Source organism: Streptopelia decaocto (assembly GCF_964273445.1).
Source record: "Streptopelia decaocto genome assembly, chromosome: 15".
Lineage (NCBI taxonomy): Eukaryota > Metazoa > Chordata > Aves > Columbiformes > Columbidae > Streptopelia > Streptopelia decaocto.
In genome coordinates this window covers 10,176,834-10,200,718 of record NC_138670.1, presented here as the reverse complement: position 1 = coordinate 10,200,718, position 23,885 = coordinate 10,176,834, and the positions used below count along the sequence as shown (strand labels likewise).

The following is a 23,885-nucleotide window of genomic DNA, read 5'->3' as shown; positions in this document are numbered from 1 at the left end:
TCCTTGATCATGTCCAAGTTCTGCACCGTTTGCACCCGCTACCCACACCCTTTTATTGGCAGAAGGACAGTACAATCAGCCCTTTCTCAAACGGCTGTCACTCATCTTCCCTCTCCAGCAAATCCTGCTTTTATACACAAGAGCAGGACCGCTCCCTTATATATTCCCCTTCTCATCCTGTACTTCCCACCCTCTCTAATCCAACTGCTCTCAAAACCAAGTTGTTGTGGGTTTTTTTTAACTTTGCTATTTGCCAGGCAAACCACATGGCTGATAATGCTGGGGAGGATCCCGGCAGATGCTCGCACAAAGGGTCGGTGGAGAACCGAACAGCTGCTTGCCAGGACGTCGCCACCCTCGCTAAGTGCACCCCACCAGCAATGACCCCTGCACGTTTCCTCAGTCACTGCTGACAGAGCCTTGTGTGAGCAGGAAAATATCAGCAACGCAGTTGTACAGAGCAAGAGAGATGCACACAAGCAAAGCAATTCGCAAAGTTTCACCAAAGCAAGGTTGGTATCTGGGGTAAGACAGGACAGCGTGTTCATGGCCCACGCTCGCACGTCCTTTCTCCCACCAGCCCCTTTGCTGACAGTTTTGGCAAAGCCCGGCTCGGGTGGGCAGACTAAACTCCTCTCAGATGACTGCAGCCGCTTCCGGAAAACTGAGGCAGGTGGGAGGACGCCTTTAAGCTTGCCTTACAAGCAAGCTGGGATTAAGCAGAGCCTTCCACCTTCCAGAACTGGCCAATTCCATGGTGCTTTAAAATAATTTCTAAAAACAGACAAGGATCTGCTGCCCAAAACCCCACTTTTTCCTCTGTACTGCCAGAAAAGTAAACTCCTCTCTCTCTGTGCCCAGGTAGTTACACACCATTCACATCAACACCCACAAGTGGAGGGGCTGGGGTGTTCAAGAACAAAATCCTGATGTCGAAACCAGTCCTGAGCCCCATCAGACCCCCACCAGGCCTGGGGCAGAGCCCCACGTGCCGACACGATAGACGGCAGCTCACCCTACAGCTATTTAATTGGACTAGGGACTGCGAGGCACCCGTGGAGGAACAGGGGTTAACACTTCTTCCCTTTTAAAATGAAGCTGGAACATCCCAGGTCAGACAACCAGTGTACATTTAATGGTTTTAGAAAAATAAAGCAAAAACCTGAAGTGCACACAGTGTAGCGAGAACAGAAGGGAGCGTTCCCTGGCTGATCCAGGGGCAGAGGTGCTTGGAAGTGCTTCAAACAGCACACAGACACGAGAGTGGCCCAGCACAGGGCTGTTACTGGCCAATTCGGAAGGTGCTGATGCTAAGTTTGCACGCTAAGCTGTCGCAAATGAATCTCTGAGGTGGTGCAATGCTTGTGTTGAGCTCTGCTGTGCTCCAGGGAAGTTGGTCTGAAGACTCACGCAAGGACGCCCATGAGTGGCCTGGGCCTGGATAGGGCAAATATTATAGCCTTGCTCCCATCCTGTAACCGGACCTCACCAGCAAGACTCGGGTAAAAAAAGGTGACCTGGGAGCAGAAGCGGGCTCCGGGCCGAGGAAGGGGCGAGAGGCAGGCACTGCGCGGGCTCCCGTGTCAGCTTTCCCAGCGCTCAGATTACTGGGGACAAGGTAAGACACACACTGCGGGCTGGAGGCGCGGAGGTGAGCGGGCAGGGGAGGGGGCCGCCTCCTCTCACATATCTGCAACTCAGCGAGTTTGCAGCACAGGAAACGCGCTGGACAAAAGCCCTCTGTGCTGCGAGGGACGCTGCTGAAGGATGCAGATGCAGAAGGATGGGGCGACTGGAGGCAAGATAAAGAGCAGCTGCGACCCGCATGCCCTGCTGCTGGGATAGCAACCCCTCTGCGGGAGGCAAACCCGTCGCAGCTCCCCCTCCCACGGCCAGCAGCTCTCTCACCTCGGTGTCGGTTGGTTGTCTTGTCGAACATCAGCATCGCATCATCCACCTGCAAAGAGAAGGGCGCCCATCAGCTTACTGCTGTTGCCATGAGCATCCTCTGACATGTTTGCGCAGAGCTCCCCAGGCCTCCTCACACCTGAGGGGATGGAGATGAGACCTCCTGTCCCCAGGAAGGAAACAGGGTGTGTGTACACATGCACACACGCATCGGCTACCGCACCAGGCGCTTCCTCAGGCCACAACCAGCCTTGTTTCCCCACCAGCTTGGGGCAGGTGCTGCCGAGCTCAGCCCCCTCAGCCCGGCCCCTGGCAGGGAGCGACCCCGATTGTTTGCCTGCAGCTCCAGCCGGGGGGCAAGGAGCAGGGAAGGCATTGTTCCCAAATCCCAGCCTCAAAGGAGAGGAGAATTAAAGGGGGGGAGAGAAGCAAAGCTGGAGAGGGGAGAGGAATAAGGGGCCTCCCAGCGCCAGGGGAAGCGGAGGCCTCAGACAACAGAGCCTGCCTGGGAAGCGCCCCCGCCCCCACCCCAGAGGAGCCTTTTCCTCTAGTGAGGTTTCCCACTGCTGGAGGCTGTAATTAGAGCAAATTTACTGCAAGGCCTGAGCAGGGCTGCCTTCCCGGGGGGAGGGGCGGCCAGGTCCCATCCCCCAGCCCCCGGGGGCCGCTCTGTCCCCCCAGCACATCTCGCCTGCGCCCACTTGTCCCTCATCTCCCCGCTCCCAGAGCTGCACCCGCCCGCAGGTCAGGCTGAGCAGGGTTAAAAGATACACCCCAATCCCCTCCGTGTAAGCCCCGGTGTAAACCTGTCCCACTGACCCATCCCTCTTCTCTAATGCCGCTGCTTTAATCCGATTATGAAACTGGACGTGCAAGTGCTCAGGGGAGGCGGCGGCAGGCTCCGGCCAGCAGCTGCCCTGGCCCTTCTCCTCCTCCTCCTCCATGCGAGAGCACCGCTCCCCAGGCAGCAAGCCCCAGGTGCCCCTGACTCCGTGGAAGGATTAGTCCCTCGCCATGTCCCCGGGAAGCATCTGCATTGCTGCCTTCTGCAGAGCATCCCACCAGTAGAGCCCGTATCCCGGTGCAGGCAGCCACCAGCATCGCTCCTGGAGAGCCAACAGGTTAGGGCAGGGAGCGGGACAGCCGGCTCCACCTCACTGCCACAAGGATGGAAGAGCCCTTGCTAATGTCTCCAGTGCCACCACGAGCAGACAGAGTTCACCTTGGACGCCCTTGGGCTTGTCCAACACGTCCATCCCCCAAGAGCAAGGTGACAACAGACAACCTGGCACCTGCTCATCCCATGCTCTTCCCATCCCGGCTCAGCCTCCCTCGGCCAAGTCAACAAACACCTGAGAAATGTGCCAGGCATCCAGCCAGAGCCACGGGGGACGAAAGACTCGCACAGACCCAGAGCAAGTCCTCAGCACTTCCCAAGACGCCGCTGGGGGCTGAGGGCAGCTGGTCACGCTGCCATTACCCATCACTGCACCGTTCTGCCCCTTCACAGTGCCGGCACTACTGTGACGTGCTGGGCGAAACCTGATGTGGCTTAAAATATTTCAAGAGGTTTTACTGTCTGTTTTTGTTCATTATTTAAGCTAGATCACTTCCTCCATCTGTTTCTCAGAAAGTCTGGGCACACAGCTGTCCTCCTCCCAGTAAAGACTGGGAGAAAGCTGTGTCAATGGGGCTCTGCAGCAGCGCTGCTCCTGAAGACCTCAACACAGGTCGCTGGAGCCCACAAACCCATTGCGATGAGACAGGACCACGAGAAAGAAAAACCCAGCAGGGACAAGCACAGCCCAGCTGCGCTGACTTACCCTGTCCAACCAGCCCCAGCGACCACCTCTTCTTCTCGGAGCCTGGACGAGCTGCAAGGGGCAGCGCCCAGCACATGTCCACACACCAAACCACCTCACAGCAACACCCCGGGCAGCGGCCGAACGCTGTTCGAGCACTCAGAGCTGGGAGATGTGCAGCCACTTCACCCCAAGCGGCACTCGGTGCACCCAGAGAGCTGCAGCCTTCCTCCCGCTGAGCCTTCTACGCTTCTGCTGGTGCTCTGGGATCCAGCGTCTACCCAGCACCCCAAAGTCTTGCCACAATGTATTGACAATAACACACATACTTTATTTGAAAGCTGTTTCCTGCCGTGAGCTAAATCTAAGATGGACAGGTATCTATGTGTATATACACACGATATGTGAAATAGTCTCACCCCACTCAACACTAAGGCCGCAACTCTGTGTATGGCTACAACTGGTGGTTTTTATTGCCAACAAAACCTACACACGAGGATCTTCTTGTCTCCTTCCAAGGTACCAGGTAAGATGAGCTGGGTGGTCTCAGCACACAGCCAGTGCCGCGGGGTAAAGCGGAGCCCTGTAACCCGTGAGGGTGCGGGGTGGTGCTGGAGCCCGCGGTGGAGCACACCCAGAGACGGAGAAGAGCCTCCCTGCACGCACAGAGAGCGGCCACTTCCAGCACCCTGCCCAAGGGCTCTGGCCTCATGCCACATCCCTCCTGGCTCATCCCTCCTGGTCTGGAGCAAGGGGAGGAGATGAGACCGGCTGCCTCTCCCTGAGGCCCAGCGCCAGCCAAACACCCAGGCAGCACCAAGCACTGCGGGGATGAAGGTAACATGGCCGGCTCCCACCACGGCAGGGGGGAAGCAAGGCCTGCCCCGACCCCGCACCCACACCCCCCCAGGAGTGGCAGCCCCCACGGACAGATATTATGGCGGTGAACCGATCCCCCCCCGCCTCGCCGGGCCCTTCCCGGCTGGGCCGCGCGGGCCCCAACAAAGGCGGCCGCCGGCGGGGCCGTCGCCATGGCAACGCGGCCGCCAATGGCAGCTGCCGCCCGGATTAGCGCCGGGCACAAAGCCGCCCCGCTGCGCCCGCCCCGCCAGCGGCGGCGCCCTCACACACAGCGCGGCCCGGGATGGCGGGCGGGCGCCCGACACCTCCCTCCCTCCATCACAGACAAACCACCGGCACACACAGGAGAAAGGTTTCACAGCCAGACCCCCTCCTGCAACCACTTTGTGTGTGTGTCCCCAGCTATGGCTCCGTGTGGGACAGAGGTGCCGCCATCTTGGCTCACCCCCCCGGGGACACGGAGCCTGGGATGGGGAAACAAGGGGCACTGGGGAACTGGCGCAGCCATGAATGGAGGTGGCATCTCCAGCCCATCCTCAGCAGTTGGCAGAGATGAACCAGATCAATTACCCAAGAACTGGATGGGGGAGAAGTGTGTGGAAAATTGCACCGAAGAGTTTCAGAAACACCCCCAAGATAATTTTTAATAGGGTGCGGAAATAATCTATGATCATAACTGTACTTTAACAAAGGCTTTTTTGCCGGGTGAATTGTCTTTCTCCCCATTCTCTCCCCACCCTTAAATAAATATTTGTTTCAATTCTTTAAACATAGTCAAAGAGGCGGATCACTTTACTAGGAAACTGTTTAGCTTAGTGGCCAAGGCTCTCTCCCAGGGAACAACTTCACTTGCTGGTCCAGGCCTCCGTTATCCAACATGTGAGGTTGGAAGTTCAAAGTTTGTTAATTTTGAGGAATGATGTCTCTCACCATGTTCAGCCACGAGGGTCAAAAAAGCCAAGGACAAGGAGGGGTCGAAGAGCAGAGACTTTGCTCTCTCGGCACATCCTTCCCAAGGAACCCGACCACAAGAGACAATTTCTTTGGCAGGTACTTGGCAGGTCAGCGGTAGGTACCAAACCTCTGAACATTAAACCCAAGCTGTCCAGCATCACCTCCTCTGAGCTCTGTCTCCAGCAGCTCTTTCTGCCTTTGGAAAACCAAACAGGAGCAGAAGAAAGATCATGGCTTTGGCTCAGTGGAGGTAACATATTCAAAAAGTGAAAAAAGGTTCGTCCCTGGGGATGGAAGCTCTTCTAATCCTCCATGGATCTGCCACTGCCAAGACCTTCTGCAGCAAGCGGCACCTTCCTGAGAGGAGCAGACAGGTCCTTCTCAAAGCAGCACCTGGTTTTGATGAGAGCAGCGTGGTGGTGACAGGAAGGGAAAGGGACAGTCACGCGTTTCAGAGACTCTCCACCAAAGCAGCCCTCAGCACAGCCCAAATAACCAGGTGCACAGATGTGAGGCATTTTGTACCCAAACAGAACACAGTACAATCCACCTGGCCCTGGACAAAAGGCCCTGTTTTTGTTGTATTTTTCTTCTTTCAATGGCTTAGTTCCACTCTAATATCTTCCAGTCTTACTGGGACAGTCATAGGTGTCCGCAAAGGAGGAAGTCAATGACAGCCTCGTGCAGATTAAAAAAACAAATTTCCAACACAAGTTTGATAAGAAATGCTGGGTGCACTTCTACACAGGCAAACTTTGAAGACAGTTGTAAATATTTAAGCAAGGGTTTTGCAGAAATGGGCATCTTCCACCTGAATAGCAATGAAAGATGTCTTGGCTCATCCTAGAAGGAACCATGACAACATTGGTGTAGAAAAACCAGGCAGAAGAACAACAGCTGCCGAGTCGGCTTCAGAATGAGGAATGCGAACCGAAATGCTCTAGAAATGACTTGGCCACCCTGCTCCTGGGAGAGGCCGATTCTGGGGTGGAGGACGCACGGCGCAGAGCCCGGCTCTGGGAGCGGGTGTAGGACACCCACACGGCGCCAGGACCTGCTCACCTGCGCTGCAGCTCTGGCTTCAAAACTCCGGGAATGAGACTCGGCCGACGGACAGAGCCCACCCTGAGGCACAGCCTGCCCAGGTGCTCCTGCCCGCCCTCACACCGCCGGCACCTGGCAAAGATCAAATGACCCACCAAAGACCTGAATGACCATTTCTGCTACCGCATTTTTGGCTATCTGCCTACCAGATGCGGAGCACAGAGAACCCTTTGTTCCAGTGGCATTGTTACCGCAAGCCAAACAGGCTACTGCCGCAAGAGAGGTGATCAGATTCCCCTTCTCCTCCCCTCCCCATCTGTTCATTGCGACCATCTTATGCGTGAGAATTTGCATAAATTGCCCTCTGATCTGTGGAAGAAAATCCAAAACCCAGTTTGGAAATCCACAGCAGGTTGACAAGTAGCTTTGATCCCTGAAATTTCCAGAGAGCGGCAGATTAAGGATTAATTAACATTCTCCCGATCCAAAGTGAGGGAAACCACGCCCACCATAAGCACAGAACAAGTCTTCCTTTAAAGAAATTCGCCATTGGTATCTAAAGGTTCTCCCATTAGTCAGCAGGAAAACTCATTTCATACACCCAGGTCAACCGCACCATTTTTCTGGCAGGTGTACGTGACTATGCATTTGTGACAAACACTCCAATCCTCGCTGAATCCAGCGCCTTGGACATGGTGGTTTTCTCTTGGGTGGGATGGTACGAGAGTCGTTGCCCGAGCGAGACCTCAGAACCTGTTTCAGGCAAACAGTTTAGAATTTGGACGGAGTATTAGATGGCAGCCTAAAGGTCAGAATCGTCCTCAGACCTCAGCAGATCTTTTTTCTTGTTTGCTTCCAGGATATTTTTAGAGAGCAGATCTCTCTCTGGACACGATACGCTTAAGAGAGGGGCTGAGCTTTCGTGACCGACTCATCCCCACACGCAGATCACCTGCACGCCCAGGGAGAGACGCAGACTGGTTTTAAACACTTCTCAAGCATCTTTGGAGCCACGACTGATTAGTGAGTCATGCAAAGACGTCATTGTGAATATGTTTCTTGCGCTTCCACTCCATGAAATGCAAAAGCTCACAAGAAAACACCTGAACTGGGTCCAGGTCCCGCTTCTTCCAGTAACTGCATTTCTAGTTTCTGAAAGGACCAACTTCTCTCTCAATGACAAACAAAGGACTGGCTGCACCACGTCAGAGCAGAGGTCCACCTTGCCCAATACCCCCCAAGATACCAACCGACAGCAGACACCTTTGAAAGAACATAAAAGACAAAGGCAAGGATATTATGATAGACCCCAGAATACTCCATCATCTTCCAGCCATTTGTGATTCAGGGATTTCCTGAACTTGACAGCGTGTCTGTGTATTTAGAAGACCTTCCATGAATTTGTCCAATCGTTTTGGAGCCTATGCAAATTTTAGCAACAACAGCCTGGGGCAAAGATTTCACAGCTTAGATAAGCTCCATGACAAAAAGACCTTGTTTGTTCTGAGCCTCCTATCTCACAATTTATTTGACTTTCTCTACCGCAAGACCTCATCCAACCAGCCCTTGAAAAAGAAAGATGATCTGAGTTTCTTCAGTTATGATTTGAAACAAATAACTTGCTTACAAGATCAGAGACCCAATGGTCCATACAAATTACCCTGATGGAGAACTGCTTTCCCTCCTAAAAAATAATACAAACCAACATGTTCCCATGGGTTGAAGTAGCAAAGGAGGAAGCAGGGACACGAGCTGCTCTGAGGCATCCTCATGCGTGTTGAACTAGACAAAGAACTAGCTATGCCTGAGGTGGTAGGGGCAAGGTATCTTCCTTCTCTGATTCTGGTTTCGGTGAGGGTGGCAGCCTCAATCCAGAGAGGCTGTTGAAATACTTCCCTGTGCAGTCTAAAGATCTCCAACACCATCCAACTTAAGCCAAGACACTTGGCTACATACACTATGAATGCAATTCTTGCCAGGACTTCTGTCCTACAGTTGAAAAAATAATCTCCTTTAGAAAGCATGTCCATGGCCTTAGCTTGCATCTCAGAGAGATTCCAGTTTTGGAGCCAGAAGTGTTTCCTAGAGATCCCGCTATGTTTAAAGTGCGAGCAGCTGCACCTGACAAACCAGAGCCAGCTTGGGAGCTCTTCTCAGTCTCTCTCACTGTACTAAAAAAACCCTTTGTATTTTCTTCCTCAGGAAAACAGCAGCCCATATTTTTCATTCATAGTTTTGGAAGGAAAAAAAAATAAAGTGATCCTTCTTTGAAGCAGAGAAACTCACACTGTATTTGAGATCCTCTTTGAAGCTTTGCCTTTTGTGCCTGTTATTTTGATACGAAGAACTGGGGTGCCAGCCTCTCCCTTTCTTCCTTTATCCCTAGGTAATACTCATGGATTTCCTCCTCATACATTTTCGTTTTTCTTTTGCCACTTCCATTTTACAAAGCTGCGAGAAGGATTTGGACACAGCAAGGAAAGAAAAGAAAAGAAAACAAAACTAGGAGAGTAAGCAGAAATGCCAAAATGGGAAAATCAGACTTGGGAATTTTGTTTTATGAAATGCGAATCCATTTCATCTCCAGCTCAACCAATCTTCCCTTTTTTTTCCTGCTAATGCACACACAAACTGTGTTGTTTGTGACCCAAGATGCACCAGCGCTAGCTACCTTGGTAGACTTGTGAACTGCAGTTCACAGATTTGGACCGGAGAGAACATCACGATAATCTAATTTGACCTCATCTGTACTGCAGGCCACAGCACTTCCCCTCGTAATTCCTACAGCATGTGCGTGCTTTCTGTCTGGACTAAAATGTATTTTTCAAAAGGCATCTATCCTAATTGAAAGGCCTTAAGTGGTGGCAAATCTAAAGCACACTTAGGCTTGCAGCCTGAGGGTTACCTAGAAGATAACCTGTGTGCAAAACTCATTCAGCAGGCCCGTCTCCCTTGTCCTCAGAGGCAGAGGATGATCTCTGCCTGAAGTCGAGATCCACACTGAGCTTGCCGCTGGATTCTCAAAGATTGACTAAAGATCACCACCGGGAATCTGGTACCTTGATCCTGAGGACTCAAGGCAGGATGACTTGTGCTCCCCTCTCTCTCCTCTCTAGATCCTAAGCATTCCCATGTTTTCCTGGATAGACAGGAGAAACGAGGAGCGATTTTTCTCCTCTCTCCTAGAAAACGGGGGTGCACAGACAAAGAGAGGGAACACAGACAAAGCCATTTCCTCAGAGGGTAAGTCCTTTAGAAGGGCAACCTTACCAATTCCTTTTCACACAGTCCCAATCCAATTCCAGAAGTAGCACTGGCCCAAATGACTTAGGAAAGATTTTTTCAGGCAGGCTTTCCAAGATGAAGATAACACAGCTGAAGCTTCAGCACATCTCACTAAAGGTGCCATAAATCAAGGAGATGAAGTCCGCAGAGTCGGGTGCCCAGAGCACCTCTGAAGAAGAGATCCCAGGAGACCTCTGAAAGCCAGGAGGCCCCAGAGCATCACAAACACACACCCAAAGAGCCTGTGTACCAAAATCATGTTCTCCGTAAGTCACACCTGAAACTGAAGGCAACAGGCTTTTCTTAGCCCTGGAAACCACAGAGCAGCAGCACATTTGGAGCTCAGAACCCCAGAGCTGATGGCCGTGGAGGTTTTCCTCTGAAACACGCCTTCCCACTGATCCTGTGCATCAGGAGCTACCGACTGAAGAGAATTCCTCAGGAAACAGTTCTCCTGGCCTTGGGTGAATTATCTGAGGCTTAATCTGGAAGATGGTTACAGGCCAAGAACGCTGCTTTATACAAGAGCTCTGAGGAGTCTCTCCTCAGCTGAAACGACCAGATGACTCAGAAAACTGCCCCAAAAATGGAGAGTCAATCTGACCAGCCCTGACCTCTCCCCACAGAAACTCCCCAGAGCCAAGAGGCAGCTGCATCGGCCTCATGCAGATTTTGAGCACCGGATGTTGTCCAGGATGCTAATTCTTCAGAAATGAATTGCACTGAGCTATGCAGAACTCTCCCTTCTGCCCAGTCCCAAGAAAACAATCTGACACAACCAGTTCTCGCCACTCTCCTGACGTCAGGACACCTTTCAGCACATGACCATTAAACAAGAGGAACGTTAACAGCATAACACCCCAAAAGAACTGAAAAGTACTTCTCAGTCTAGAGCAACTGTAACTGTTTGTAAACAGAGCACTACACGATGTGCTTCTGCTTCAAATGAACAGAGGTACAGTGAAGGTTAAAAGGTGATTACACCTGAGACACTTTGTTTTCCTATCAAATGCATCCATCAGCAGCGCAGAAGCACACGCAAGTCACACCAACAACCTTCAGACTGCACAGACACATGGACAACACCATCTTTAGTGGTGATGCCTTCAATGACACCACGTAGAAGCTCTTGGGGACACAAAACCGTTTGCTTATTTTGTAATAGAAAATAAAACCACACAGAGCTAATGACCAGCAAACATGGGGATATGTGACCACTTCTGCCATTGCCACTTTCACTTAGGACTGAACCGAAATACAAAGGAGTCCCACTTTGCAGACACGGTATCATCCCAGGACATGCAGATTCGACTTCAGAAGCTGAAGAAAGGTACTGAGCGAACACTTGTTCCAAGCTTTCTGCCCAGAAGTTCCAACGATATGGCAAAACTGGTTACAAAACTCTCCTTCTTTTCACCAATTAATGTGCCGTTACATAACAACACCCTTTTGTAGTATCTTTCAGACGAAAATTAATACTAAACCCTTCATCCCTCACATTCTACAGTTCCTGTGGTAGTTTCCTCCACATCCATGATGCTGTCAGCGATGTCCTGGCCAGATTACTGCCCAGCAAACTCTGTTCTGCCCCCACAACTGGGCAGGAAGTTCCCAACAGCTACAGAATCAAACACTTCCCACCCCAAACAGCAAAGCCATGCACAACACCACTGAACAACAGCCAAACAGTCACAGTGCCCTGCCCCAGAGGTGACCGCATTCAACATTCAGATACAATGATCCCCTTCAGTTCATAATCCCATGAAAAATCTTGGGATCTTTTAGTCTAATACTACTGAGGTTGCTCCTGGGGATGCTCACAACCTCCTGACGCAGCTGAGAGGCCAAGACTGAGCCTCCTTCTATGCTCCAATTCAATCCCAACTCACAATTTGCACACCTGGCTGTCACGGACCACAGCACAAGTGACTTCCATCCACAGAAGCCTCCCCTTTCCTGAGCTGCACCACGACAAGGGACAGACATAGTGCCAGATTTTCTTCAAACAACCAAGACTAAGATCACCACTGGCCCAAGACTCAGCAGGAGAAGTTTCAGGACCAAAAGGCTTATTTTTAATAAAGGATTACTGAAATATCGATCGCAAGGCTTAAGAGTTAGAAACAGGCCACAGTCACAGGTTTGATGCTACAGCCGCTCTGTTAGGAGTGTCTACAGACCTTCCTCCAGCATTTGAACAAACTGCACATCTGCAGGCCACAAGAGGCCTCTGGATAGAGAAACACTGCAAAACCCTCAGCCCAGGTCCCACTGACTCCAGGAACAAGCACAAACTTTTTGTTTCAAATCATCACAGGGCAGGAGTCGCTGGCTGTAGCCCTGCAAAGACATTACAGCCTCCCAGCATCTGTAACTGACCTCCGGTCTACTTAACCTCACGCAAAACACTTGCAAGCTCCTAATCTCACCTCTACAGGAGTTCAGAAAACTCATTTTTGCCCCAGAAGCAACAGCTTTGATCCAACACCACTCAAGAGACTTACCTTCCCAAACTGCTCGAAATACTGTTTCACATCCTCCACAGTAGTGTTCACGGACAGACCACCCACAAATATCTTCTTCGTTCGGGTCACCATCTGGAAAAGGGAAGGACAGGAATTCACCGAATAAACCCAGAGTGAGTGGAGAATGAGATTCAAAAGGCCACTAACTCCCGTCTGCTGCCAGGACCGCCTGCCCCTTTGCTGCAGCTGAGCTTCCACCTTCCCAAAGCCCTCTGGCCAAACACGGCTGGCAGATGTGTCCCACTCCAAAGCCCAATTCATGCACTCGCCCCATCGTCCTTGCCAGTGCCCAGCCACCACCCTCTCCTCAGACAGCACATCACCTCTCCCTGCAAACCTGCTGCTGCTCTCTTGGCACATTCACCCTGCCCTGAAGATGCAGGACACGACTGTCCCCTCCCCAGCCCTCCAGCTGTCCCCACAGCCCTGTCACCCAGCACAGCCAGCCTCCTCCAGGCCCCCTGAGATGCCCGCTCTGCTCCCCAGAGTGGAGAGACAGGCAGGAGGTCCTCTGAGCTCACAAATTTTAAATTATCTGGTCTTGCATGAAATAAGCCTCATTTCGCACCCATTCCCCAGTCAACTCCCAGTTAAATCTCTTTTGCCTGTACAAGAAGGCGAAAAGAACATCCCTCTGCCCGTTGTCATTTACGTGGCTGGGACAAGGAAGAAAACTAACTACCCTGAGCGGGGCCATTGCTGCCAGGCGGAGGCACACCAGCGTCCTTTGAACCGGCTCTCCAGCTGCATCCTCCCCTTAGCTGCTTGGCTACACCCCTGCTCTCAGAGGAACACATGGTCCTAATTACCCCAAGGAGCATAGGGCTAATCCGCAGCAATTCCCTGGCTTGGAGAGCAGCCCGTTCTAACACTAAAGCACCTTCTGTCACCAAACTGCTTAATGGAATTAACCCAATTCCTACCATGTGCTTCCTGGCTCCAGTTACTCGGGATACCTGCTCACCAATTGTTCTCGGTGCCTGATCCCCCCACTTCCCTCCCAGCACCAGTCTCCTCTTCCCTCTCTGTTCCTCGACACCGCTGCTCCCCAGCTCTTCTCCCATGACAGCACTTGGAATTGAGACTCTGAACTTTAAAAACTCCCATCCAAGAGCAAAGTTAAAGGCAGACCCAAAGTCTGAAGGCAGTCTCCAGCCCACTGATGGCTCCTCAGCTCAAAGTTTCTAGCTGCAAGCCTGGAAAAAGTTCCTGCAACTGCAGATTTCAGTGTCAGAGCCTCTTGTAGATAAAAGTCCAACAATAAACTCCTTCTGCCTTTTCCAGTGCTGAAGAACACGAGGGCATCTCACAAAATGAAACCTTTCTGCCCCTCTCTCTGCCATACGCCTATTTGTACACGTGCATGTGCACACACCCGACCTTCTTTCCACCTGTATCACGCCCTAGCACGGAGCTGTTCTGAGTCTCCTTAGTCCTGAAACTTCCAGGCGCTGGCTGCAACTCCAGAAGGACTAAGCTCACCCTGGGCAGCACTTATTTCACCAGCTGTAACTAATGCATCCTAAAGTACAACTAAGAGGCCTCCCAGTTCCTCCAGTGCCATGCAAACCCCCAGCACTGCAAGCCCAGTGGGAGCGCACACAGTGCAGCACGTCAGGCTGGGCTGCAGCACAGCAGCTCCCACCCCAGGTGAGTCCTGAGCAAACCCCAGGGAGCAGCTCCATCGCATGCACTGGACAAGATTCACCGCCACGAATTTCACCCTTTGGAGCGGCGAGGGCTGCCCGCAGTGCTTACCTTGGGCTGTGCTCGGCGGGGGAACGCTACCTTCGGGTCAATCTGAAAGAGATGCAGGGAAGAACAGGTGAACATGCTTTTGCTGCTTGTTTACAGACGCTGGGTTTTCCTCCATGCGCACAGCTGTCTCTGCCCATGTGGCACCTTGTTAGAAACCCAAGCAATCTACCTGAGGTGTGTAAAACAAAGCTGGCCACAGACATCTTCCCCCCTCGGTAAGGTGTAATCCAGGGAGACTACAAGTCCCAGCATGCAGCAGTCTGTCTCCAGCTGAGCGCTGGCCAGACGCACCAGAGAGCCCATCACATGCTGGGATTAACAGGCTAGGCTGCACCCTCCCGCTCGGCCTGCCCCTGGGTGCCCTGCATCACCGGCCTCATCTTAAAAGCGCTTTGGTTTGCCTTTTTGCTCTCCCCTTTCACTACACCTACAAGTACAGAGCTCACCTGGGCAGTAACAGGACAGAAAACAGGCAGCGCACAAAAAGCCAAAGATTCCATGCCACGAAACACAGGGTGAAGAAATAAAAGAGCAGACAGGATGGCACAAATTAAACAGAGGAGCTCAAAGCCCAGCGGGCTGCGGAGGCTGCGGCGGCAGGGCAGCGTGCTGCCCCGCTCCCCAGGCAGCGCCGCACACAATGAGGCGATGCCTCCCTGCACAGGCTGAGCCTCCATTGTGCCTGCTCAGCTTCTCTATAAACCTGCTGCCGGTCCCCGCGCCGCCATCCAGGTGCCGCGCGTTCTGCTGGGCTCAGCACGGCTGAGCATGCGCCTGCTCCGGCCTCACGCACCACAAAAGCCGGGACAACACTAATGCAGCCGCAAGCCAAACACCCATGAAGCCTCCTCTTCTCCTCAGTCACCACCTCTTTCTTTACAGCCTATTTTTACAGCAGCTCCTGTAAAGTTACATCACATCGGGGATGATCCACAGCTACAAATCAGCTTACAAAGACCTGTGGTAAAGGCAGGTCTGGCTCATCCCCACGCTTGGACAGGCTGCAGCTGGGAGGGCAGCCCAGAGGGTCGTCCCATCAGCCCAGCAGCTCGAACAGCCCAAAAGGAAGCCGTGTTTCTCCAGCTCCTCTCGCCGCTTTGTTCAGCTTTGCAGCCTGGCCGCCCTCCCGTCCCACATCCTTTCACTTGTCACACAGCCCTGCAGTCCAGCCTCCCTGTGCCCTTCCACCAGCTCTTCTCCCTGCCTTCCCCACCTCCGTCCTGACTCACAGCCTACAACATAAATAAACTCAGCACGTAAGTAAACAAAGGCAAAAGTGAAGAGCACAAATAAACTCAAAAATAAACCTCCCTCTCCAAGCTCCAAGCGCCAGCAGATTAACATACCCTCCAGTGCCTCCCTGGGGCACCTGAACCTTCCCGTCCCTCCCCTCCCCGCACACACCCCCCCACCGCTTCCTGGCCAGTGCAGACACCCACGGCAAATTCTGAGGACAGGGGACGGCAGGAGACCAGGAGGTTGATGGCAGATAATAAGCAAAAACAATAATCTACTGTCTTTTACTTCTCAGCCAGTGTCATTCAGCTCCTGCCAAGAAGATGCTTTCATACTCAGCAATGCTAAGCTCAGCCTCATTTTCTCATTACCCTGAGTGTGATCAACTGGGCAGAGATAACGCGTTCTCCTGGCTGGAGGGAGCAGGCAGTCATTTCACAAATTCTTCTGCACAACCAGCTATTGTTGCAGGTAGAGGGAGGCTGGGGTGACCAACTGCAGGGGCAGCCCTGGGAACATGCGGAGGGGAGCAAGTTCAGTGCCAGACTCAAGTTACTTGAACTGGACTGGTCCTCAGTGGCTGGAGTCTTTCTAATTAAAGCAAAAGCACTGGTACCTTATTCCTCCATTTCTGGTGTCAAAACAAACAGCCCGGGAAGAGTTGTGTTTCAGTGTCACCCACTGACGTAATAGATCCTTTTTACACACCTAGACAGAAATCTGCTAAGAGGAAGAGCATTCAGAACTGCCGGAGATTGTATCCAAAAAAACAAAACCCCAGGATCAGGCTGCAGTGAGGGGAAGTCACTTGAGCTCAAACCGCTTGCACTTCACCCCACAAGGCTTTGGGGACGAGGAATCCCGCTGATGTCGCAGGTGGGCCAAGCCAGCCTGCCAGGCTCCTCACTAATGCTCTTCAGGCCACCTACAGCAACATTTACTAGTTCAGGTCACATAATTCCTGCATGAACCCAGCTGGTATCGCTGCCCCTGGAACAGGGGCAGAATAGGGAAGGACCCGTGAGACCTCACGACTGGGTTTCTTCGTTCATTGCACCTCCACAGCTACGTTTGCTCTGTTAGTCAGCGCTGCCCCAGAGCCACAGATCGCTCTCTCCACCACAAAAGACAAACCCAGCAAAAACTCGGTAACGGCAACAAAGAAACGACAGGGCGACCCAGCACCGCCAAGCCAGCTCTTCCCAGAGCGCATAAAGCAGCAGCTCAAGGCAGAGGCCAGCTGCAGCTTTACAAAGTCACGCAAATCTTTTACCTTGAGACTGCAAAGCCAATTCTCATATCAAGCATTTCCATAAATAACTCCGTAGGCTGGTGCTATCTAGCTTAAAAACAAAGAGGAGTCTGAAAAGCACAAGGTTTCCCCAGAGAATCGGGCCAACAGCCCTTGTTAGGGTAGGAAGAATCAGAAAACAATGAAGCAACAAGTTGGGCAGACACTGTCTATCAAGTGCTGCTTGCCAGGAGACACTGAGCCTTGAGAGAAGACTGTCCTTTCGGGACACTGGGCCTTTTCCTGCAAAGTTTCATAAAACCCTAAATTAGGATTCAGATGAGTTTATGTCATTTAACCCATGACTCACAGCAGAGCCTTTCAGCTCAGCAGGGAAAAGCCGTACGGAGGCTCCACGCGGCACCACAAGACCAACTTCTCACCCGGCAAAACACCCCAAAACATCTGACACAGCCGAACACCATACTAAATGAAAAAATAATTAAAATAAAGAAAGTAGGAAGAGGATCAAAGTTCCTAACAAAGGAAGGGCCCTGGTGAAACTGCCCCCATTCTGCCGCGCCAGCGGGGCGAGCAGAGCAGATGCAGCCGGGAATTTCAATGGCCGGGCAGTCCCCTGCACCACGAGGCCCTTCTGTTCTCCCGCCGGTCCCTCCCCACCCTCGTGAGCCGCACGGTGGGACACGGAGCGGCTTCGCACAGGCGGCGGTGCAGGGAGAAGAACGGAGACAGTGGGTTTCAGCTTGCTCCGAGCCCCAAAATGCTTTTGGGATTAGTGCTACAACAGACATCCATCACTTGCCTTTCCAAGAGAGGTCTATGCCAGCCCACAGACTCATGACGGGACTAGCTGAGCAGACACCGTGTTTACATAGGCTACTAAAAAAAAAGAAGGAGAAAAAAAAAGCAAGCCCTGGGCCCTCCTCAAAACACTTTACCATAACCCTCCCCCAGAGCAAAACTCACTTTACATCACTCCTGAAAGGAGGAGGGCTGGAGTCCTGGGGACCCAGCCTCGGCCAGGAAGGCTGGAGAGGTTTAACCGGGAGCTCCCGTGGGGAGGAAGGACCTGTGCACATCAAAGGGAGCGATCCAAGCAGTTAAACAGGAACAGACATAAATCTCGCTGCAACTCGCACCGTAAACCCTAAGAAAGCGGGTCTTGCTCTCCCGCCCTCTCCCTTCTGCCGAGATAAAGGCCGAGACGCCTGAGCCACACGCTGGAAGAAATAAAGTTGCACGTTTGGACTCCTGGGTAGCCCATGCCATGAGCCGGAACGTCTCCCCTCACCGTGCAGCCCCACCGCTCCCCCATCCCTACCCTCACCTTCACCCCGGGGCAGCACTAAGGAAAAGGAATTCAGGGGAAGGCAAGTGACTAAAACTACAGAGAAGGGACCTCCCACTCAGACACCTCACCCCCACACCCCAAAACAGCCCACACATCTCCCGAGCACCGCAGATTTGCAAGGCAGGACGGGGCACGACATGCCACCAACACAGGGAGCCAGCGAAATCTTTCTGTTGGCCCAGCCGGGGCTCCTCATCAGCCCCCGCTTGCAGAGCAAGGGCTGGAGCTGCAGCTGCTCCAAGAGGCCAGTGGTGGCCCACATGGGCGGGCGCTGGCCATGCTCGGAGACAATAAAGTCTTGAACCTCCATGACCGTTACAAAAACTTCGCCTGGGGAAACCACGGGAGAGTCTCTGGGGCGCGCGGCACGGAGAGCCTCTGCGAGGGGAGGGCACGGGCCACCACGGCCGGGGAAGCAGGGCCTGGGTGGTGGGGACAGCACCCCTGGGGTGCTTGGCAGCGCATGGGGGGCAGGGGCAGCTCCCCTCTCCCCAGACGCAGCCACATCCATTTCCCGGTGCCAGTCATCGCCCCAAACGTGTTCAGGTGTCCCAGCTCCAAGGGGGTCACGGTCACTCCTCATAGGGGCCTTACAACCGCTGGGCAGGAGGAAAACCATCACCGGGAGCTGCAGACCCACGCCAGGACACGGACCGCGGGTCAACGGCGAGCCCAGCGCCCAGGCAGCAGCCGGGCTACCCGCCGGTAAGCAGGACGGAGAAAAGGCCGACCGATCCGTACCAGGAATCGATAGTTTACAACCTCTAACTGGAAATCAAACACCGCAATCGATGGCTGCTCCGAGCACAGCCGCTCCACCGGCAAAGGCACCCCTCGGATGAGAGAAGTCATCTCACCGTCTTGGAGTCCAGTTCATGTCTGGATTGGGCCAGGACCTTGTCGACGCCAGCCTGGTCCATGAACGTGACGAACCCGAAGCCCCTGAGCCCCGCAGCCCGGGCAGGAGAGGGGATGCAGAGAGAAGAGAGAAAGTTGGTTAAAGTGGCGGCCGGGCCACGGCGGGGGCGAAGGGAGGCGCGGGCCCGGCCTCTCACCTGGATCTCTTTGTCAGCGGGTCCCGCATCACCAGGCACTCCTTCACCTCTCCGAACTGGCTGAAGTACTCCCGCAAGCCCTCTGCAAGCACAGCGCCCACCGTTGGGTGTCCCGGCCCGGCCCGGCCCCGCCGCCCCCGCCGAGCTCGGCCCCGGCCCCACCACCCCCGGCCCCGGCGGCAGGTGCGGGGCTGCCGGGCGCTCACCTTGCGTGGTCTGCCAGCTCAGTCCCCCGATGAACATTTTGCTGCGGGAGGAAGGACAGAGCCGTGAGCGGGGCCGCGCCGGGGGGCCGCGGCGCCCCGCGGGGGTGGCGGCGGCGGCGGCGGGGCCGGGCGGGGAGGGGAGGGCGCGGATCGGCCATGTTGGCAGCGGCACCGCCGCCGCCGCCGCGCCTGCCCGGGCCGGGCGGCCGGGGCCGGGGGGAGGGGGCGGCCGCGGCCGGGGGTGTGGGGGGGGCGGTGGGGGCGGCCGCCGCGGCGGTACCAGGGGTCGTGCGGGGAGTCCGGGGAGGCGAGGCCGGGCTGGCTGCCGTCTGTCTCCATTCGGACCTCTTCTCCCTGCGAGGAGCGGCGCCGCACTCCCGGGGCAGATGAGCGCTGGAAAAGGGGCCGGACGGACAGGCCATGCTGCCCCCTCCCCCGACCCCTCTCCGCCGGGCGGGGAGGGAGCGAGGGAGGAGGGCCCGGCGGGCACAACCTGCCCGGCTCCTCCCACCCCCGCCGGCCCGCCGGCCGCCCTGCGCATAAAACCCGCCGGCGGCGGCGGGGCCGAGCACCGGGAGCCGCGCCCGCACCGCGCCGAGGGAGCGCGCCCAGCGCCGGGCACGGCGGCGGGAGCAGCCCGGGAGCCCGCGGCCGCTTTGTCCCCGGCCGCTTTGTCCCCGGCCTCGCCGCCCGCACCTGCCCCGGGGCGGCGGACAAAGGGCGGCGGGCTCAGCCCCGCCGCGGCGGAGCCAGGCCCGGCCCGGTGCGCTCGGGCTCGCCGCGGCGGACCGCGGAGACCCCGGCCGGGACCCCTCGGTCTCTCATCGCCGCCGAGCGAGCGCCGGCACCGGGCGGGTTAAAGCCGGCACGGGGAGGGCCCGGGACCGGCCCTCGCCGCCGTGGGCGCTGCCAGGGCGGGACCGGAGCTGCCCTCCTCGCCCCCAGCTCGGCGGTGGGCACTGGGGAGCCCCAGCGCCTGCACCCGAGGCGCCTTCCCGGAGCCCCGGTACCTCCGTGCCGCCCCGCCCCGCCGCCCGCGGGGACCCTGCGGGAGTCAGGGGCCCGGGCTGCACCGGCAGTCGGGCCCCGAGCAAAGCTGGTGCTGGGCACCGGCTCAGAGCCCCACAGCACAGGTAGGCACAGCCCGGCCTGACCCGCTCACCCGCGGCTCTCCAGGGAGGGCAGCCGGGCTGGCCCCCAAGTCACCGCGTGGTTTCTCACTTTTTCGAATTAACAGATAGACTTGTGCCAAGCTCCAGCCTCTCTCCGCTGCCACGGAAGTTCATGCACATACTGGTGGCTTCTGGAGCAGGTCTGTGCGCTCTTTGCCTCTGTTCTTGGGCAACCTGGCCTGGGTGGCTGGGGGAGCTCAGCAAGGAAGAAATGAAATGCTGGTGGTTAGATGTAAAGCTGTAGTCAGATTGGAGTTGTAGCCTCTCCTGACTATGCTGGGCATCGCTCTGAGAGAAGGCACTTGTTTGTGGCTGTGGCGTATCAGAACAGCTGTGCACAAAACCTCTGGTGACAGTGGCTGTGAGCCCCTCTCATTGCGAGGGGGTATCACAGGGCACGTGTGTGCTGCTGTGCTGCCAGATACTCCCCGCACACCTCTCTAGCTCTGTACCTTCCAGCACCAGGTATTGACAGCTCTCAGCTCTGTGCCATCCTCATTTGACTTTCCTTCCCTTTCTCTCTGATTGCTTTTCCACATGCCAATGCACCTCATCTCCCTCCTGGAGAGGATCCAAGACACCTTTGTTTTAGCAATACTTTGCAATAGTATCTTTTGTTACGTGGGCTCATCCTGAGGTTACAACTCAGAGTTAAATTCATCTTCTGCCAAACCACCATTCACCCACTCCATTTCCTGAGCTGGGTCAGTGACACCATCCTGTCTCCTGGCCCCATACCTGGGCACAGCAATACACTCGACAGCCACCCCTGCCAACCTCAGCATCCCAGCTGCCACCAGTCCTGACCGAGCTGCTTCTCCAGAATAACCCAACTCACCATTCCGCAGGGCTGAAGTCACCACTTTGGGTGGAGGTGCCCTGAGAGGCAGCTGGGCTGGTGCAGAAGAGGAATATAAATAATGATGCGCAGAGGTGGCACTGCAGCTGGCGGCGATGGGGACGGGCTGTGCATCCCGGGGGAGCATCCCAGCCACCTCCCCTTGGACGGCCCGAGGAACCTGGGCAATAGCTGTGCTGTCAGAAAGCCACCGCTGCCCAAAGTCACTGTCGCTGTGCTGCCTCCCAGCACCTGCTCTCTCCCATTTCGATGGCCAATATGCCAAAGGGGGAACTGATGCTTTCAAGTCACCTGGCACAGCTTTTCATGCTCCATCATTGCCCAACCTAGGCACAATACTAATGCTAATTAAACACAAGAAAGAAAAAAAGAAACAAGAACTGAGTGTTGGATACACTAACAGATAACAGCTCTTGGTTTACTACCAGTGCACTGGTATAATTTTAAATATGTGTTATTTATGAGACAGATAGAGCACTCTGAGAGACACAGTGTTAAAATACTTCATCACATATTTTTTGCATTAAGCTTATTATTTTGTTCTCTTTTTTTCTCACCAAAATAATATTGAAGAAGGGAAAACAGGATAAATGTGAGTTAGCATCTGTGAGCATTAGAGGAAAAAAAAAAATAAGCCTTCAGGAGGGTTTGGATGGAGGAAGTGGCCCGACTCGCATCACTGGGAATGACACTGTACCACATAACTTATTCCGAGGCCCTTTCCAAAACATACACACGATATTTTGTATTTCCACCTTAGGACCCCAAAGTGCTTTGTAAACATCAATTCATTTATCTCTGTAACACACAAGACAGCAGGTCTTGAAAAAAATTTGTTGATTAGTGACAGTAGGAAGCTTTCCTCACAGAGAAGTAAATATATAAAACATTCCAGACCTTATGATTGGAAAGATGATCTGCCCAATATAAAATAATGCAGCATTGTATTCCTGGGGCTGCAGACAGACAGCTGTAGTGCCTCTGTGGCTGCTGCTGAGAGGTTGCCAAACACCACCGAGATTAACAAAACTGCTCAGTTTTCTTGCTGCTATTCAGCGTCTCGTGTGCGGTAGAGTGACACTATCAAAATCATGTCCACTTCCTGCTGAGGAGGATGATTGGCAAAGCTCTGCCCAGCACCAGTGCCAGACACTGGAGTTATTCATGGCGAGAGGGAGGTTCCAGGAGTGGAGGCTGGGAGAGGGGCAGGGCAGCAGCCACCTCTTTTCCTCCCTCATCATATAAGGTTTAAGGGGGGACTGTGTCTTGGAGACCTGTCTCTAGCCAGGAGGTTTTGGCAGTCGGGTACTACAAGGAGTTTTGCTTTTCATTTAGTTTGGACAGCTTGTAAACAAACCTCAACTGGAATCCAAATCATTTTTGTAATATTTGCGTTACGACGCCAAACACGCAAACCTGGAAGATGTGATCTGCAGCTCGGTGGGCAGCCCGGGGACAATGCCGGTCTCTGGCAGCAGCTGCCGCTGGCACCGGCTCTGGAAGGGACACTGACCCTCTGGAGAGGCTGATGGCAAAACCTCCCGCTGGCCCACGCAGGAGGCAGCTGGGGGGTCTGCCCCAAAGGGAACCCCCTGCTCTGCCACCCCCTGCCTGGAGGAGCTGGCTCGGGACAGGAGTCAGGCACATGGGGGAAAAGAGCTATTTAGAGAAACTGAATTATTTAGACTCCACTTAGGTGAGTGGGAGGGACAGACTGAGCAACAGGAAGAGAGGAATGGCTGCAAAGGCACCAAGGATTTATTTGCTTTACATAAGAAGCGTCATGGAGCAACATTTGCAATGGGAAAACAGGCTACGTGGTGCAGAGCATTGAAGAACAGGGTGGGAAAGAATATAGGAGCAGAACAGGGCTGCATGCAAGACAGGGAGAGAGAAGAGAAACATAGGTGTGGGTGAATAAAGGGCAGGAGAAAGTAAAAACAACGGGGATAACTGGAAGAAAGGAGTGAGGGAGGAGAGAGGAGACCACCCTAACCACCACAAAACTGCAGGAGGGATTGGAGCCTTAGAAACAGAATGGGAAAGAGGTCTGCACAGGATGGAAAAGTAAAATATCAAGGGAACTTGAAGAATAGTGAATAGGGATGCCACATAAAACAGCAAAAAAGGTGAGGTCTCTGAAGGGCAGAAGATTGCAGGCTTCCACTCGCTGTGCTGGAAATGATGGCTAAGGGAAAAGTCAGAGAGCCTTTCCTGCTATTCGCCCTCTCTACAAGCTTTAGAAACTACTACGTGGTGTCTAGTCTCCATGATCCTCTCTAAAGCAGTCCAGCAAACATGGGAGGACACACCAACCACTCAGCTCTAACACCGGAGCTGCTCCACGTTCCGAGAGCACCCAGCACTGCACCAGCCCTGTGGCACCAGCTCCTCTGCAAACGGGAGCGGAACACATTTCCACATTCCATTAGTTATTTTTTCCACAACACTCTAAAGATTGCACATAAAGTGACAGAAAGCAGCAACAGATTTGAAAAGTGCCATGAGCTGCACCTTCCTTCTGCACTCCAAGTTACTGTTTGTAACAGACTTCCCTCAGTCGCTGCTTTCTGCTCCATCCTCGCTCCTACCCAACCCCTCCCAGCCCTCACTCCAG

General features: G+C 54.2%; 1 protein-coding gene across 4 annotated transcripts in view; it reads right to left on the bottom strand.

Moving 5' to 3' along the window:
* MSI1 (musashi RNA binding protein 1) overlaps nucleotides 1-19,786 on the bottom strand; it is a 28,948-nt gene extending 9,162 nt beyond the window's left edge. For 3 of the 4 annotated variants that reach the window (XM_082066281.1, XM_082066282.1, XM_082066283.1), the window contains exons 1-7: nucleotides 19,518-19,724; nucleotides 19,238-19,278; nucleotides 19,032-19,113; nucleotides 18,834-18,918; nucleotides 14,138-14,179; nucleotides 12,359-12,451; nucleotides 1,909-1,957 (exon numbers count right to left, since the gene is read on the bottom strand). In XM_082066281.1, the coding sequence (XP_081922407.1) occupies nucleotides 1,909-1,957; nucleotides 12,359-12,451; nucleotides 14,138-14,179; nucleotides 18,834-18,918; nucleotides 19,032-19,113; nucleotides 19,238-19,278; nucleotides 19,518-19,576 (451 nt within the window). In that variant the 5' untranslated portion in view covers nucleotides 19,577-19,724. Of the gene's footprint in view, nucleotides 1-1,908; nucleotides 1,958-12,358; nucleotides 12,452-14,137; nucleotides 14,180-18,833; nucleotides 19,114-19,237; nucleotides 19,279-19,517 lie in introns of all 4 variants that reach the window. The other variant, XM_082066280.1, reaches the window with a different exon arrangement.
* Nucleotides 19,787-23,885: the final 4,099 nt, after the last annotated feature.